This window comes from Anser cygnoides, chromosome 7 (genome assembly GCF_040182565.1).
Source record: "Anser cygnoides isolate HZ-2024a breed goose chromosome 7, Taihu_goose_T2T_genome, whole genome shotgun sequence".
NCBI lineage: Eukaryota > Metazoa > Chordata > Aves > Anseriformes > Anatidae > Anser > Anser cygnoides.
In genome coordinates, this window is record NC_089879.1 from 21158977 (window position 1) to 21174756 (window position 15780).

General features: G+C 50.2%; 1 protein-coding gene across 5 annotated transcripts in view; it reads right to left on the reverse strand.

The window, feature by feature from the left end:
• Positions 1 to 2266: 2266 nt before the first annotated feature.
• Positions 2267 to 15780, reverse strand: part of PDLIM1 (PDZ and LIM domain 1) — a 40131-nt gene continuing 26617 nt past the window's right edge. The window contains exons 2-7 of one of the 5 annotated variants that reach the window (XM_048069116.2): positions 13351 to 13541; positions 13092 to 13153; positions 11357 to 11659; positions 7512 to 7666; positions 4366 to 4483; positions 2267 to 2803 (exon numbers count right to left, since the gene is read on the reverse strand). In XM_048069116.2, the coding sequence (XP_047925073.2) occupies positions 2617 to 2803; positions 4366 to 4483; positions 7512 to 7666; positions 11357 to 11659; positions 13092 to 13120 (792 nt within the window). In that variant the 5' untranslated portion in view covers positions 13121 to 13153; positions 13351 to 13541 and the 3' untranslated portion in view covers positions 2267 to 2616. The remainder of the gene's footprint in view (positions 2804 to 4365; positions 4484 to 7511; positions 7667 to 11356; positions 11660 to 13091; positions 13154 to 13350; positions 13542 to 15780) is intronic. The other 4 variants (XM_048069112.2, XM_048069115.2, XM_067000372.1 and 1 more) reach the window with 4 other exon arrangements.

Consider the following 15780-nt stretch of genomic DNA (forward strand, 5'->3'; position numbering starts at 1 on the left):
TTTTTCCAGGTGATAACATAAGAAAATGCATGTGGTGAATTTATCTCGTGCATTAGATTCTCCCTAATGGCATTTCACCAGCAGTTGAATGAATTAGCAAATACCACCACTCAGGTATTTTTACTTACCCTGCCTAGCAAACATATTGCTTGAGCTGCCAAGCCCTCACCATGAGAAGAATCTCTGTGCTTATCAGAATGCCATTAGCAAATGAAATTTAAAAGTGCAAGCTGGAGCAACTGGCCATGCTGCTCCAGCTTGCACGTTGACTGGGGGGTGAACAACAAAAAGAGGTCTGTCTTCATTATGCTGTTGGCCTTGATTATGCTCTTAGGACTTTTGCAGCCCTTTTCTACCTGCAGGTTTCCAGCTCAATGTGCTGTGCCCAGGAGGGCCCTGCAAGCCAGCAGGGAGCAGCAGGGCGTGAGGAGAAAGGGCGATGTGGCAGCGGCAGGGAGAGGCCACAACCAAAAACCCAAGTAGTCTGTTAAAATGACAGACTGGCTGGGCTGCACACCCACGGGAACCAGTCCCTCTCTGGGAGGATGCTAGCTCAGTTTCAAACTGCCCAACACTTCAAATTGGAATCTTTTACATATTTCTTGCTTTATTTTTATACTTTTTGAGTAGGCGGCTCAGTGTTGCAGGCTTGACCCCACTTTGCCTATTTTTTTATTGTTGACAAACTCCAGATGCCAACTGCTAAACTCAAGAGGAATTTGGAAAGTCAGACTACAGTGAATGCTGCAGTTGCCAAATATTTTGGGCTGCATCATAAAAAATGAACGCATTCCTTTTTCCAACGAGCTACAGCAGAGAGTGAGCAAAGTCCTCCCTGAGCAATGAGTGTGGATTGCCTTGGCCAGCCTGTTCCCATAGTAATAAATTGGATCAACACTGGTATCTGCATTAGAAACCTCCACTTCCAGAGCTGGCCCACAAACCTTTTGTAGTTCCCGGCTCGTGCGTCAGGCCCTGCACAATCAGTGTTTTCCCAGCAGCACTGCCAGCCTTCGCCACAGGAGCTCGGCTGGGCGATAAAGCATGCGGCCTGGGACAAAGCAGTGCTTGTTGTCTGTTTACAGCGAGGGGCTGGGGCTGGGGAAATACCGGGCATGGTTCAGGCTCTTCCATCCTCACCCGCTGGTGCAAGAGCCAGCTTGCGAGGTTATCTGGAGCCAGCCGCTTTTTGCTGATGGGCGTTATAGAGTGTGGAAAGATTTAGGAACTTTGCACAGCCTGCAGGGCACAGGCAGAGTGCTGGTGTCAGTGTGCAGTACAACAGAGGGAGCCCGTGGCCAGCATTTTCGCCCCATGAGGCAAGCATGCAGCCACACGTGGTGTGTGGCCAGCAGCCTGCTGAGAAAGTGGGCAACGAGGAGTTCGCCCGGCTGGGGAAGCCACAGTTACTTGCCAGGGCTGGGCCTGAGCATGAAGGTGCCATAACCTTCAGTTTAATGTGCCTGTGGGACCTGAACTGAATACCCAGGACATTCCTATACCTGTGAGCAGTACTTTGTAGTGAACATGTGGACTGTGTCCTGCTCAAGCCTGGCAGATGGCACTCAGGAAGGTGATGCTGTGACTGACCAGGCTCCTGCCCTGCCTGCCTGCACTGGCCAGCACAGCAGCAGAGAGACATCATTTCCCTGGGAAAAACGTGCAGTGGAGGGGAGGGTATTAATTCTGTAACAGCACTGAGGGGAGATGCCACCCAGGCAGCCCATAAATAAATAAATAAATAAATCACACCCTCACAAAAATAAAGCTACCTGTGTTAGTATCAGGAGCTGTGTGTGTATGCATGTGTACGCACCAGCAGCACAGACGAGCTAGCCTATCCCCAGGGATGAGCCAGCTGTGGATGCCGGCCGAGCTATTCCATCATTGCTCGCTCACCACTGCCCATAGAAGGAGCCTGAGGAAAGGAGCTAAATTTAGTTGGGTTTGTGAATTATTCCCATCCCCAGCCCGCCAAAAAAGCTGCACAGTTGATCTGGACAGTTGGAAGCAGAGTCTTAGTGGCAGGTCAGCCTTACCTATGAAGAGGCTTGTGATGTTGTGGTGGTTTGTTTACTAATTTTTGGAAAGGCAGCATCCTGAATGTCTGGGGGTCTGGCAGCAGCTGGGCGACACATGAGGCCACTGTGCCCCAATTCAGCAATTCCCTCCCGCTGCTCCCCAGAGCAGGCACAGCCATGTGCTGGGCACCTCCATCAGGCACCCAGGAAGCCCAGTCCAGGAGAAAGTGGAGACAGCCGCCTGGTGGAGTCACCCCATTTATTGAATGCAAACAGAAGGCAAATAACTGGGACACGGTGGGGCTGTGATCTGACTTTGGCCTCCGATTTTCCTGTGCAATTGGCAGCACAAAGGAGGAGGAAAAAAATAATAATCTGTGTATTAAAAAAAAATGTGAAAGAGAAGATGAAAAGAATGTTGAATGATTAGTGACACCTCGCGTGAACAGACGGGAGGATTAATGTGGCAAGGAAATTCAAAGCCATGCCTAGCATTCCTTATTGCAAACAAGATTGGGCAAGAGGGCAAGGGCGACACTTTCCAAGGAAGAGCAGCAGAGGAGAAACCATCCACGCCGGCCCCGCAGCAGCGCAGTTACTTTGGGAAGACAGTGACCACCTCGTATCCCTCCGGGGGGACCACCCGCTCCCGCGCATGCTTCTCGCAGTAGATTTGGTCTTCCACGAAGAAGTGTCCTTTCTGCTTGAGGTTGGTGCCACAGTCGCTGCACACGTAGCACTCGGGGTGACGCTGCTTGTCCCGGATCTTCACAAACACGCCTCTGGGGAAGGAACCAGCACCCTCAGCACTGGGCGCACGCCAATGCCGTCCCCACCCTAGCCACCTCGCACAGGCCCGACCCCCTCCAAGGCCTGCAGGAGACCATCTTCCCTAAGCGCACGCCCTCCCTCTGCTCGGGCAGGTGCTGACAGAGCACTTATACCCAGCAGGGGAGCCCTGCTCTTGAAATCATGTCCTAGCAAGGGCCTCCCTGAATTTCACAGGCCAGTCCTACCACCTGTAGCAGCATGAATCACTGTGGTGATTCAGAAGGCAGCCCACCGGCCTTCAGAGGCCTGGGATGAAATGAGGGGAGCAGCTTGGCCATTGTGTGTGGAACAGAATCCATGTGGGTCGACAACAACTTGTTTCCAGAACAAACCCAGAAACAATTGCCAGCACCAACAGAGGGGGGACGCTCTGCTAGCGACTGTGATGCCTGGAGCAGGAGCACAGGGTGACCAGATCCTGGCCCCGGCCTCAGACGCTGCCACTCGGGAGCAGCGGTCCCACTCAGCATGGGCCAGTCTGACTGGAAACCTTCACAGCTTGACCCAACACTTGATGAGGGAAACTACATAGCAACTTGTTAACTACCACCAGCAGCAGCACAAGTTGCCAGGAGTATGATTTCGTTCCAGCAGCCACCTATATTTTCCGTAATTCATTAGTTTTTACAGCTATTCATAGGCCTGTCCTGTACTTTCCCTCCCGATCTCCCTAGCTGACAGAGTAATTGCAGCGTTTGTGTCAGATTCACATTTACAGCCTATAGATTGCCTCTGTAATGACTCTGCCAGTCCTTGGCGATGGAGGCATGCCAGGACCACGCAGTTACAGGGTCCTGGGTCTCAGGAAGCAGTGTGACGGTCTGATCACACTGGAGAAATCTGAGTTATTCCATGGTGGTGCAGGGGGCTCCCAGCACTTGGCCGCTGGAGCCCGCTGTTAAGCTAAAGGGGTTGCAGGGAACTGAAGGAGAGAATGAGTGAAGAAGAACTTGTGGTTGAGGGTGAATAAAAGACATGGGCTGGTTCCCTTGTGCTGTCACCCGGTACAGCAGCTCTGTATCGTCCTTGCTGTGCTACAGGTCAGACGTACCCTTACAAGGACAACAAAAATTAATTTTGCCTCGGCACAGCAGAGATGTGCCGTCCTGCAGCAGAGCAGGGAGCAGAAGGCAGCTCTCCCAGTCCACACTGCCTCTGACTGCCAGGGCACAGCACTGCTGCATTGCTGGGAACACCAAGACATGAAAAACATTAAATACTGTCCCTGAAGGGAAAGGTCAGTTTGTTTCTGGGTGCTATAAACAGGTTTCAGGTAGGAAGCAAAACACTGCAGCCACAACTGCACTGGGGGGTTGTCTCACAGGGACTTGCTTCGATACGGATCTGTAGAGGGAAACCCAACTCTGCCTTGCTGCAGGGGTTTGCAGGGTGAGCGCTACCAAAGCTGGTGAGAACCAACGTGCCTGGGCCGGCTTCTGGGGGTGCGCTGGAGGTGAGAGCTGAGGTGTGCGCAGACACACGGGGTGCCTGGGACAGGGACAGGCTTACTTACACAATGCCAGATCCACACTTGTCGCACATGGGCAGCTTCTGGGCATTCCCAATCGATGAGGCCACCTTTGTGGTGGGGGCCTTGACGCTCCTAAATCCAGATGGTTTGGTGGGGTCTCCTGGGGGGGTGGAAGGAGAGTGCTTCAGAGCATGTGAGATGCGTGGCTGTAGGCTCTCCTAAGCAGATGCTCTGCTAAGGAGGGGTGAGGTCCTTCAACACCAGCTCTGAGGCAGGGATTCATGCATGGGAAGGAGGCAAGGGATTTAGGGTGTGTGAGAAGGAAGGTGAGAAGGGACACAGCTGAGCCTGGCCCCGGAAAACCGAGGGCCTGAGGTTGTGGGCAGTAAGATGAGCTTCTGCCCCATCTCATCTTCAAAGCCCTTTGGACATCAGCTAATGTATCTTGCATGCACAGAGACACAAAGCAAAGCAAAGCCTCAGCTCCAGCCTCAGCAGCACCAGAGTCTGCCTGCCATGTCCTGAGCACCCACTCAGGGTCAAGCTGATGGCCAGATTTGGGTTCAGAAAGTGGAGGTGGGTGTTCTGGCAGACAAGGAGGCCTGTCAAAGCCTTTTTCCACTCTGCTGTCTGCTGTAGGATGGAACTGACTCCCCCACAACTCCTGGAGGATTTGTTTAACAAACCCCTTGTTGTTGCAGGGACACAGGGTGTGTGGCATGCTCCAGGGATGACACCTCCCTAGTGCAACCTCTCTGAGGCAGGGATGTTCTGCTGGACCTTCACAAGAGACATCTGCTGACCTGGATGCCTACAGGCAGTGGATCCTAGATGCAGGATAGGAGGCAAGCCTTCAAACATCTGCAGTGTAAAAGCAGCCTCTTACAAAATGACACGATCGGTACAACCAGCCTTATCTATACGACTTTTGCAAGAGGTTCAATACCAGGCAGGAAGGGAAAGAGGGCTGCAGAGGCTCCCACGACGTTTCACCAGGAACAGAGGAGGCTGTTGGGCAGGCATGTGCCACCTCACAGAGGAAGGCTGACAAAACCCTTCAGAGTAGCACCAAGCCAACATCAAACTGCACCAGTTGTTAGTGGTGGAAAGGGAAGAAGAACCCCGCAGAAGCTCACCCTGGTGACCAGCAAGGTCTGGGACATGATGCAGCCCAGGGCAGGGCCTCCGACAGATGAACTGAGGGGACAATTTGGGGCACTACCCACCCCACATTCCTGTCATCAAGCCCAAGTACCCCTGCATTGCCTCATGCAGACCCACACAGCACACTCCAGGCTGAGCTTACAGCCTCAGCATTTAGCCCAGGGACTTGAAGGAGCTCAGTGCTGAGATGCTGCTCCAGAAGTGCAATGCCCTAATGGGGACAGGAGTCCATGGACCCTTCAACCATGCCAGCAAGCACCAAGCCCCCTTCACTGTCACTGCAGGTGACCCTTGCTGGGAAGGGAGCAGCAGCAGCCACATTTTCAGGGTCTACCCTATCACCCCTGCTTGTTCCCTCTGCTTCGAACAGCACTTTGTTCACACCAATAACACTGACAGCACATTTTTAAATCTCTCTAGGGGAATCAGCTTAATAAAATACCCACAGGAAACATAACCTGTTCCACCCTGCCAAACACCCTAAGCCTCAGCGTGCAGGCTCAAGTCTAAACAGCGAGCAGCCGCCGTGCCTCCACGCACCAGGGCCCACACACAGACCCCAGGTCCTCCCAGCTGGTGTGGCTCAGCGCAGCCCACACCCCGGGGACCAGCCCCAGCCGGGGAGATGACAGCTCCCTGCTGCTGCACGCAAGCCATTGCCTGAAGACAGGCTTGGAGAAGGATCCCACAAGGGTGCTATCACCATGGATGTTATCAGTCAGCAGCAGTGGTGTTTGAGTCGGGGCGAGCGGTGTAGCTGGGGCACTGTCTCCTCTCGGGCTGTGTAACCCATGGGTGATTACAGCTCACTATGGAGCAATGCCCAAGCCTATCCCGGCCTCTGATCAGGCAGGCAAACCTCGTGCCAGAGAATCCCAGTAATGCTGTAAATCTTCAAAGACTGATAAAATAGAGAGGCTTTTGCTTCTTATCTTCTTCAGCACTACTAAGCACGGGGGAGGACCTCGGAGGCGTGAGAAGTCCTGGCTCCTCCAGTCCCTTCCTTGCAGGAGCTGAACCCTGAGGGGCGAGCTGCAAACACTCACAATTTAAAAGATGCTTTCAGGTAGGTATTTTAACATCAGATTAAAGACTCCAAAATCCTGGTTTCTTTCTTCCTATAATTTCCTTACTGCCTTCATTTTGCTGTTCCCTTTCAGATCACTCAGACCTAAGAGCACTTGGCTGAGCTGTTTCCCCTTCTGGTGAGTATCTCGGCACCAGGCTTTTGTTGGATGAAATTGAATGTTCCTCTGCCAAGCTAATAACACAACAGACAAAGTCTCAACTGGTCTAAGGGGGGAAAAAAGTCATTCTTCGAATTCTTTTCCTAATTATTTGTTTATTTTATTCTATTTAAGGGGAGAAGGGAGTATGATTTGGCTCCCACCTAAGTTAATCAGAGTTCTTATCTATAACTCTATAGCCTTGAACTACACTAGTCCAGATGTCAGATCAAGAGTGCCAAGTAGCGTGAGGTTTCAGAGGTTCAAAGCTGTGAACTGATTGCTGTAACTCAGTTTCCAAATTTTTACATTCAGCTGCAGAAATGGATCTCTTTTTCTTGTGTAGAGTGATGGAGACCAGAAGCTTTAGGACTCACTAAAGAGCGCTATCTCGTGGTACCTTTCGAAGTCTTGAAACTAAGATGGTCCTTAATCAGTGAATATTATCCTAGAGGGGCAAAACTTTAGAAAGTGTAGAGGGTTTTTGCAACTTTTAGAATTCCTTCTTGAGAACTAAACATTGCACGTGTTTATTTCTGTAGCACTTTGTCAATGAATGAGCAACAATAATAGGACCACAGATGCTGAAAATAACCAAGGAAAAGAAATTTAAGAGTAAAGTTAGTGAAAGAGTCTGTAGGTTTTTTTTTTGGAAACCATCTACACATGTTACCTTGAAGAAGCAACAGCTAAGAAAGGAGAACGAATTTTCAGGTGTTACTCTGAGACACCATAAACAGCCGAAGAAATGGCAAAAGGGAAGAGCACACCCAGGTTGGGTGTGCAGCAAGGGCTTACCTTTCTCTTCTGACTCCAAAATCTCTTGCAGCACCAGGAAGGAAGCTGATTGCCTGGGTGGCTCATGCGACTCTTGGTTCTCTTGGAGCATCTTGTAAACCTCAGATTCTCTGTCTATGACAATGCTGCCCGGGGGCTGGTTGTGCTGATCTAAGCTGAGGATGGAACAGAGCACATTCTTGTTAAATGGCTAAAAACTAAAGGCACTTCCTCCAGCAAAACCATCATGATGCATCATATGACTGAGAAATGAACGTGCAAAATGAAGGCAGAACAGGACGCCATGAGACACAGAGGTGCTGGACGTGCTCGCACATGACAGCTGCAGCCCTGGTGGGATTGAGGCGCAGGACCACCCGTACGCCTCACTGTCAGTAGGTCCTCACCCACTGACCCTGGCCAGCCCCTATGTGTAACCCCTGCTTCACAACTGCTGTGTGTTCCAGAAACTAAACCTTCCTGTCCAGGAATCAGGAAAATAAAGAACGAATGTGCTGAGACGGTAATCCCACGTGGTAGCTGTGTAATTACTGCATGGTCCCCACATGCATAAACTACCTGAGACTGCTAACTTAAGCTGCTGTGACTTTCAAATTCAGTACTCTTTATTCCATCAAAAAAAAAAATCTTTGCAAGTATACTATGAATTGGTCCTGAAGGCCACCTTCACACAGTAACAGCTGTAGGATGCAGCTAAAAGGATCCTCTGATTGGGAAGAATTCTCTTTGGTTTTCAAGTGGGCATTATTATTTCTGTTTTTTAGGTGGAAACCGAGAGTCACAGCCCATTTACAGCACTTAACTAGGATTAATGAACATGTCAAGAGCAAGGAGAGATTTCTGCCTGCTAAAACTAAGCCCAAATTTCAGCTGCTTCCTGAGGCACTGCGGCCACCACTCATGTCACAAGCAACTTGCATTCTCAGCCTAGAGCTTGCAGTGCTACTGCACAGCAGTAGCTCCACACTGGAGCTGACACAGTGGTCACTGTGCCACTGGCAGGGTCTTTAGAGTTAAAAAAAAATAATAAAGATGCCAGAGGCAATAGCTTGGATGTTCTCCATGTCCAGTAGGTACAGGACAAACCATGGGATTGAGCTGCAGGAGGATATTCAGAGTATCCCTTGGGAAAAGCTTTCCAGCAGACAAGACACCAAAATGCCATGGATTGCTGTGGACAGGTGAGCAAGCTCTGCACTGAAGAATTTAACAAAAGTCTGGACAAATATCTACTGTCTACTAGTTTAAATCAGTGGCTTAAACTGATGAAATGCTGGGGTAGGGGTTGGACTACGTGGCATGGGAGGTTCCTTCCATCCAAATGTTCTGCGGATGGAATAAAAAGTCTCTGGAAAAACGAGGTAAAAACTGACAAGTCTTCTCTGATGGCTCAATTACATAACACAGCCATATAGAAGTAAATGTGCTATTGGGTTTCACTATTCCTGCACCCTGTGATTGCCTGACATGTACATAAACATCCTGAAGTTCAGACTGAATTGCAGAGGGAAATCTTTTTCATGAGGAGGCGACTGCAGATTTCCATGCCAGTGTGCAATTGAGTCATCTGGGAGGTACTGTGCAGAATGAACTCTCCAAGCATCAGAGGTATAATCATTGCACATGCTATAAAATGCTATTTCCAAAAACAATTAGTTCATAAAATGTTTCCATCTTCAGTAATTCTCACTGGAGCAGGAAGTACATTAGACTTGCAAGCAGATGAACCCTTGAAGCCTGAATCTCGTTTACTGAAGCGTCTCACCCGATATAAAATAATATTTCAATTACACAGAAAATGGCCCAAGTTATCCCAAATGAATACATGCTCCATATTACATTCCTCTTACATAAACTGATATACTGCTTCTACTCTGTATATCTACAGAAACATTGGACAAGAAGCCTGTCCTTACAGCGTGCATACCGAGAACGTTTCATAACCATGCATTCGAAAAGCAAAGGCTAAATCATCTTAACGCGCACAAGAGTCAAACAGAGCCGTCGCATTTCAACCATGCATTGTGGTAGTGTGCAAAACATACAGATCAGCTCTCCCAGATAGATACGTTTGCATATAAAGGATTCAGAAAAACTACATTAAAAAAACTCAAACCCTAGAAACACCTCCACTTGTCAGGGCAGAGGGCTACACTACTTAAAGAAAATCTAAACAAAGCACATACACCTTTTGAATGGGCACAGACAAATGTATGTAGAGCATGCAGGATAACAAGTATCCCTATGTCAGCAGACGCATGGTACCTGCTGTCACCCAGGCACTTCACCTGCAGCAAACACCACAAGCTGGCGTCCTTGCTCAAGCACAGCAGTACCCTGACACAGCATTTTTGCAGGGGACAGCTTCAGCTACCTTTACTGGACTTCAAACTCCAGCAACTGTTGCTGGATTTCACTGCTTCTACCACAGGCAACTTGCAGCACTGATGGAATAATGCTGGATTACTGAGCTTTGAAAATTGGCAGGAACAATAAAAGCCACAAAGACAGCCTTGCACAGCATCTTCAGGAAAGCAGAGCATATTCATTACTAATGTGAATTTGCTATTTTATGTTAGCACATTTTGTAAAGTTTACAAGGGTCTTAAAGCCAGGCTTCAGGAAGGTTTCGTACTTGCTTGTGCCACAAAACAAATGCTGATGCCTGGGGCTCCTTTGTCAGTGGACATCAGCTCTCTGGCGCAGCAAAGACAGCCAGCAGCGTGCCAGCTCCTGGAGAGCTCAGCACTGACCACAGGCCTGAGCAGCGACTTGCTGCAAATAACTAGACTGAGAAACAATGTGGGAGCAAAACCACAGCCCCCCCATTATCACTTGGCTGCTGTCATACGGCAAAGCCTGGCTGTGGGTGCCCAGGGGCCAGGAGGGGACTGGGAGCAGCCAAGGAGCTATGAGTCTAATGCATGGGACAAAGACAAGCAGCTCCCTGGCCACACAGCAGCAAGACACTTGGTAATGTAGCTGGGGAACTGCTGAAGGTTCACCTCCTCTGAACAGTTCAGCCTTGGCTGGAGCCCTCCTGCAAGATGGCTGAGTGTGCCTTGTGCTTCATGTCTTGATACCGAAGTCCTCGCTGTAAAACCCCGTGGGCTGTCACTTAGAGGCACGGTCCCAAACCGCCACAAAGAGCAACCACCAAAGAGCACCAAGGCCTTGTGGTGCTGAGGCTCTCCCCAGGTCCTGCAGCCCTCAGCACACATCAGGCATCCTCCCATGGGCAAAAAGAGCCCCAAGAGCAGCCACTTGTGCAGGCAAGTGAGCAGGGGAGGGATGGCAACACAGCCCGGGTCCTCCACACACCTGGTCCCTACTGGGCTGTGCTAAAGTCATGAGCATTATCAGCCAAAGAGGGAGACCTGTGGAGACCTGTATCACCCAGAAATGAAACACTCCTCATAGCCCAGTGCACACCTGTGGCACAGCCAGCAAAATGAAAGCCACAGCTCACTGTGCACAGACATGTGAAGCAGCCCTTTTGGTCCAGGAGAACGACCAGGTTTCAAGATAAGACGCCCTGCACCCCCAAATCTGTCTGCTGCAAGCAACCCCTCCAGGAAAACCACCGAGCTCCCTGCTGCATGGAGTAACAGACACGTGGGCAGGCTGAAATGATGTTTTGGTGCTCGTCACGGCGCTGGACACAGACACAATGCAGAGAAAGCTCCCGTGGAGTCATGCACTGCCCTTGGGAAGGCAAAATGTAACCACTGGTTTCTTGTGACCACCAATGCTGTGAGCCACAGACAGCGACGAGGTACTCGTGGACACCAAGGTGTGGACGAGCGGATGCGCCGCACTGGCTGCAGAGGCAGCAGGCAGGTTACCTGGGGAAATCGGGGCTGACGGAGGAGATCTGCCCCTGCAGGGAATCCAGGATGTTGCTCTGCGAATAGAGCTGCAGGGGAGAATTGAACTGCACGTGCAGCACCTTCAGTCCCGGCACCTCCACCTCCACGGGGCTTTTGGGGCAGACCTGGGCCGCACGCTTCAGCTGCTCTGGCCCCACGCGGACCTGGCTGGGGACGCTGGAGGGGCTGTGCCTGCGCTGCGTCTCCATGCCGGGCGACTGCAGAGGGTTATAGACGGAGGCGAAGGGAGCCTGCTGTGCACTCGTCGGCGATGGGCGGCTGCAGGCATGGGTGCCCACATGGGATGGACAGTATGAGTTGTGTTTGGGGTGTTTGGTTTTTACGTGGTGGAATTGAGCAAAAGATGCAGAGGAGGAAGAAAGGGAAAGAAGGAAGAAGTTAATGAAGAGCTAAACCGAATACACCAAGTGACATAAACAGAACACCATCTGTTGCTTGTGCCAGAGGGACACACCACTGAATACACCACTTTACATCAAAAGCTTCTAGCTGATGCTGGGACACCAGTCTCACACTCCAGGTGTGTCCACACACAAAGCGAAATGCAGCCACTCCACTTACAAAAGCAATGAAGACATGGCAGCAGGGGTGAGCACGAATCCATGGTCCTACTATCTAGGCATGACACCTTCACTGCCGCCCTACCCAAAGCTGGCCTGGGCATCCCACTGAACAGCAATATCAAGTCCAATACCAAAACGGCCATGCTCAGTGGTATGGCTTCGTCCTGCCCTCCCCATCTGCTCTGAGCCCAAACGCTACAATTTAACTTATTAGCCTCATTGACAAATTAATTGTCAAATAGCCTTGGCTTCCAGGGAGTGCTCTCAACTGGAGGGGACTCTAGGCTAGACTAGAGGTGGAATTTGACTGCCAAGTGGTCCCAGCAGGTTAACACAAAGCCAGATTTCCCTTGTCCCTACTCTGCCTTGACTCAGATCTTGAATGAGGCCACTGAGGTCTACCAGAAGCAAATGAGGAGTGAATAACCTGTCCACCAGCTGCAGCACCATTTCTCTGCCCAGAAGAGCCCATACTGCTAGCTGGGTAAGAAGCTGGTTTCAGCCAGGAAAAGTTTCCATGCTTGTATTAAACCACACTCTCAGGTCTTTGTACTCTGCAAAAGCAGTGTCTCAAGTTACTTTTGTCTCCTTAGTCACAAATCAGAAATTTAGTCAAATATCTCCAAATATCTCCAAAAGCATGGATCTTGCAGCTTTTGTTTTAGAAGTAGCCAAAGTCTTCCAGGCAGCTAGGTACTGCTATACAGAGACTTGGGGCAGTTCAGCAGCACAGCCAGAAAGATTTCAGAAAGCTCCTGGCTCCTGGTTTATAGCTTCTATTAAAGAAAAAAAAACAGGAACCTTGGACTTCTGGGAAAAAGCCCTGGTCTTGGCAAAGCTCAGGTGCAATCACAAACATTTTAGGGTTGGGACAATTTTCAGTCCCATACATAAAATCACTCACACAGGTATAAAAGCTTCAGCTACTTTTTAAAACTCATGTGACAAACTGAGTTTGATAACAAAAATAGAAAGATCCAAGCCTGTCTGTGAACGCCAGGCCAGCCGGGAGCTGGGACGGACGGACGTGCTTCCTGCGCTAACCGTACCCTTCCTGCCCAGCACTGCCCGCGCAGCCAAAACAAGACGTCGACTGTACAAAGCGCTCGTAACAAGCTGTCAGGCACCTGTTCAGACCAGAGGGCTGGTATGTCATGCTGAACGCACGCGGAAACTGCGTCGGTCTCTGCTAAACAAAGAAACACAAGAGCGTTAATTTCATTCCTGCACCGCACGAAATGCTCCCCGCTCCTCTGAGCCCTGCCCCTGGGTGCCACGTCTGCTCCTTCCCCTGTCCTGAAAGAGAGCTTTTTGGGTTAAACCGGGACCCTGCCAGCGAGCCTCCCCCAGGCCGGGCAGGGAGGGAGAGGCGAGGGCAATACTTACGGCTTGCTAGGCTCGGGGGCCCCGAGTGATGTCTTTGACTCCACGGCACTGTTGAAGGTCTGGATGTTTTCTGAGGAGTAGAGGCCCGCCGGGCTGTTGTACTGAGCAGTGATCACTTTGGGGGCAGAAGCTGTGGCAGCAGTGAAGGGGACCGCGCTCCGGTTGTGTGCGCTTCCTATGTGCCTTATTTCCTGCATGCAAAGGAGCAAAGGCACAAATCAGAGGTGCTCAGGCGTGCGGGTGGGACGTGGCGGGCGAGCGGCTGCTGCAAGGGTCACGCTGGCACGTGGTGTCACCTGAGGAGCACGCCACCCCAGACCTGACCGCCAAAGCTGGCAAGGGTCCTCCAGACATCAGCAGGACCCCCGTTCCCATCCCCGTTGGCCAACACACCCCTCCTCGGGCTGGCACTTAGGAGGTTTTGGAGGTGATGTACCAGGAATGCAAGAGCTCAGAAATATGGCCAGAGCAATTAGCTCCAGCTGCCACATGCCTGGGAGCTCTGCAAGCCACAGGCCCCACCTTCTCACATGAGACTACAGATTGTAAGCATTCTTTGAAATCCCTGAAAGCAGGAATTCTATGGGAAAGTGGAGATGAGGGCCAGAAAGAGCAGCACTCTTCAGTGGCAGCTGAAAGACTGGCAAGAGATAAGGGCACCCCGAAAAGAAGGGTTTTGTCATGACTACAAATGCTCTGGAGTATGTCTGCTCCTTCAGTGAAGACGGGGGTTCACAGCTGTCTTTCATGAACAACTTTGGTCTCTCTGGACAAGAAATTGCCACAGTAAAGGTGGGAAGATGATCCTTGTTAAACAAAGCATTGTCCAGAGGCAGAGACAGCTAAACGCCTTGACAAGACCAGAGACTTCTTTAGTACCAGAAATCACCCAGATGTTCTGGGTTTACAGCAAACCAGAGGCTTCCAAAGGCATTAGTGGATACTTTAGTGGCCAAATCCAAGTTAAATTAGACGTGACATGACAGTCTTCCAAATTGCAGGCTGCGCTAAGAAAAAAGGGGGAATTTTGTAACCCCAGCTCCGTTCAGCAGTCTGGGAATTGCAGCCCTGGGGCAGAGCTAACGACAGAAGGGGCTTGTTCCTCCTTGACCAAAGCAAGGTGAGCACAATTGGGCCTCAAGAGAGGAGGAAGAAAGTTCACAGAGGAAGCTGAAATAGCCAGGGCAAAAAGATGGCACCAAAATGTGCATTTTGAAATGTTCCAGCCAGAGGCTGGGAATGGCTTCGTTACAGGGCTAACGCCCAATGGCACAGGATGAAACAGGGCCCTTCTCAGCACGCTGGGCTCCCAGCTCCCAGCCCTAATTACCACAACCGGTTTCCCTCCCACTCCATACACACGCTGACTTCGACAGCTATGAAGTGAGCCTTCACTGCCCTTTGAACGTTTCACGGCACTTGTTTGATAGAGCTATAGTTACAGAATAAACACTCATTAGAAACAAGTATGACTAAATTCCCCTACAAATTTTCCTTTAAATCACTTATATGCCCCCAGATTTCCTTATGCAGCTGGCTAGCCTTCCCAAACTTACAGCTGGGAGTCATCTTGCTCCATGGCACACATCAGGCACAGCACAGGACCCTTTACAGAAGAGGAGCGTAGGTCCAAACTCGCTCATGAGTCACAAGTCGTTTGAAATCAGTGGGGCAGCTTGAGAAGTTCAGGTGTGGGGTGGCAGGACTGCTCTCCCACGACTTTCTGGCCAACACAAATGGAAGTCAGCCACGAAATTTTCCCACACACCAAAGGAAGAAAGACCCTGGAGTAATTAGCTAATCTCTCTTTGTTACAATCTCATTCAAAGCACATAACAGGGCTCATAAAAATAGTCTTTCCCATGGCAGAAACTGTGGGTATTAGCAAAAAATAATCATTACTTCAGCATGTAAATCACACCATGGGGAAAAGTATCAGTGATCTTTTATCAGCATTAAGTGCACATGTTAGAACTCTATTCAGAGGCTGCAAGCCAGAGAGGGGATATGCTGTGCGTACGAGCAGTTGGTTTAATGAAAGACAGAGGCAGGAGTTTTAGGACAAAGGGGTTATACTTTTAGGTCACATCGGCTCAAAGTTTAAATCATGTCACAATCTGTATTATGGAAACATTTAACTACTAACCAAGAATTACAGAAAGGGAAGTAATTTAGGGTATTTTTTTTTTTAAAGATCTGGTTTCCTAAGGAAGTAAGGCATCTCGATTACATGCTTTGTATGCATGCAGGCGTGTTTCCACCCCACCAAGGACTTCTGAATCTGTCAGCCAAGCCCATATCACTGTGACAGAGTGACATAGGCCTCAAGGATGGTTAAGATCCTACAAATATTGAGAGAATAGGCAGCCAGACGGAGAAAAGAGACCGAAATCACGTTAGTGCCTTGACTCCAAGAACTGCAAGTTGTGC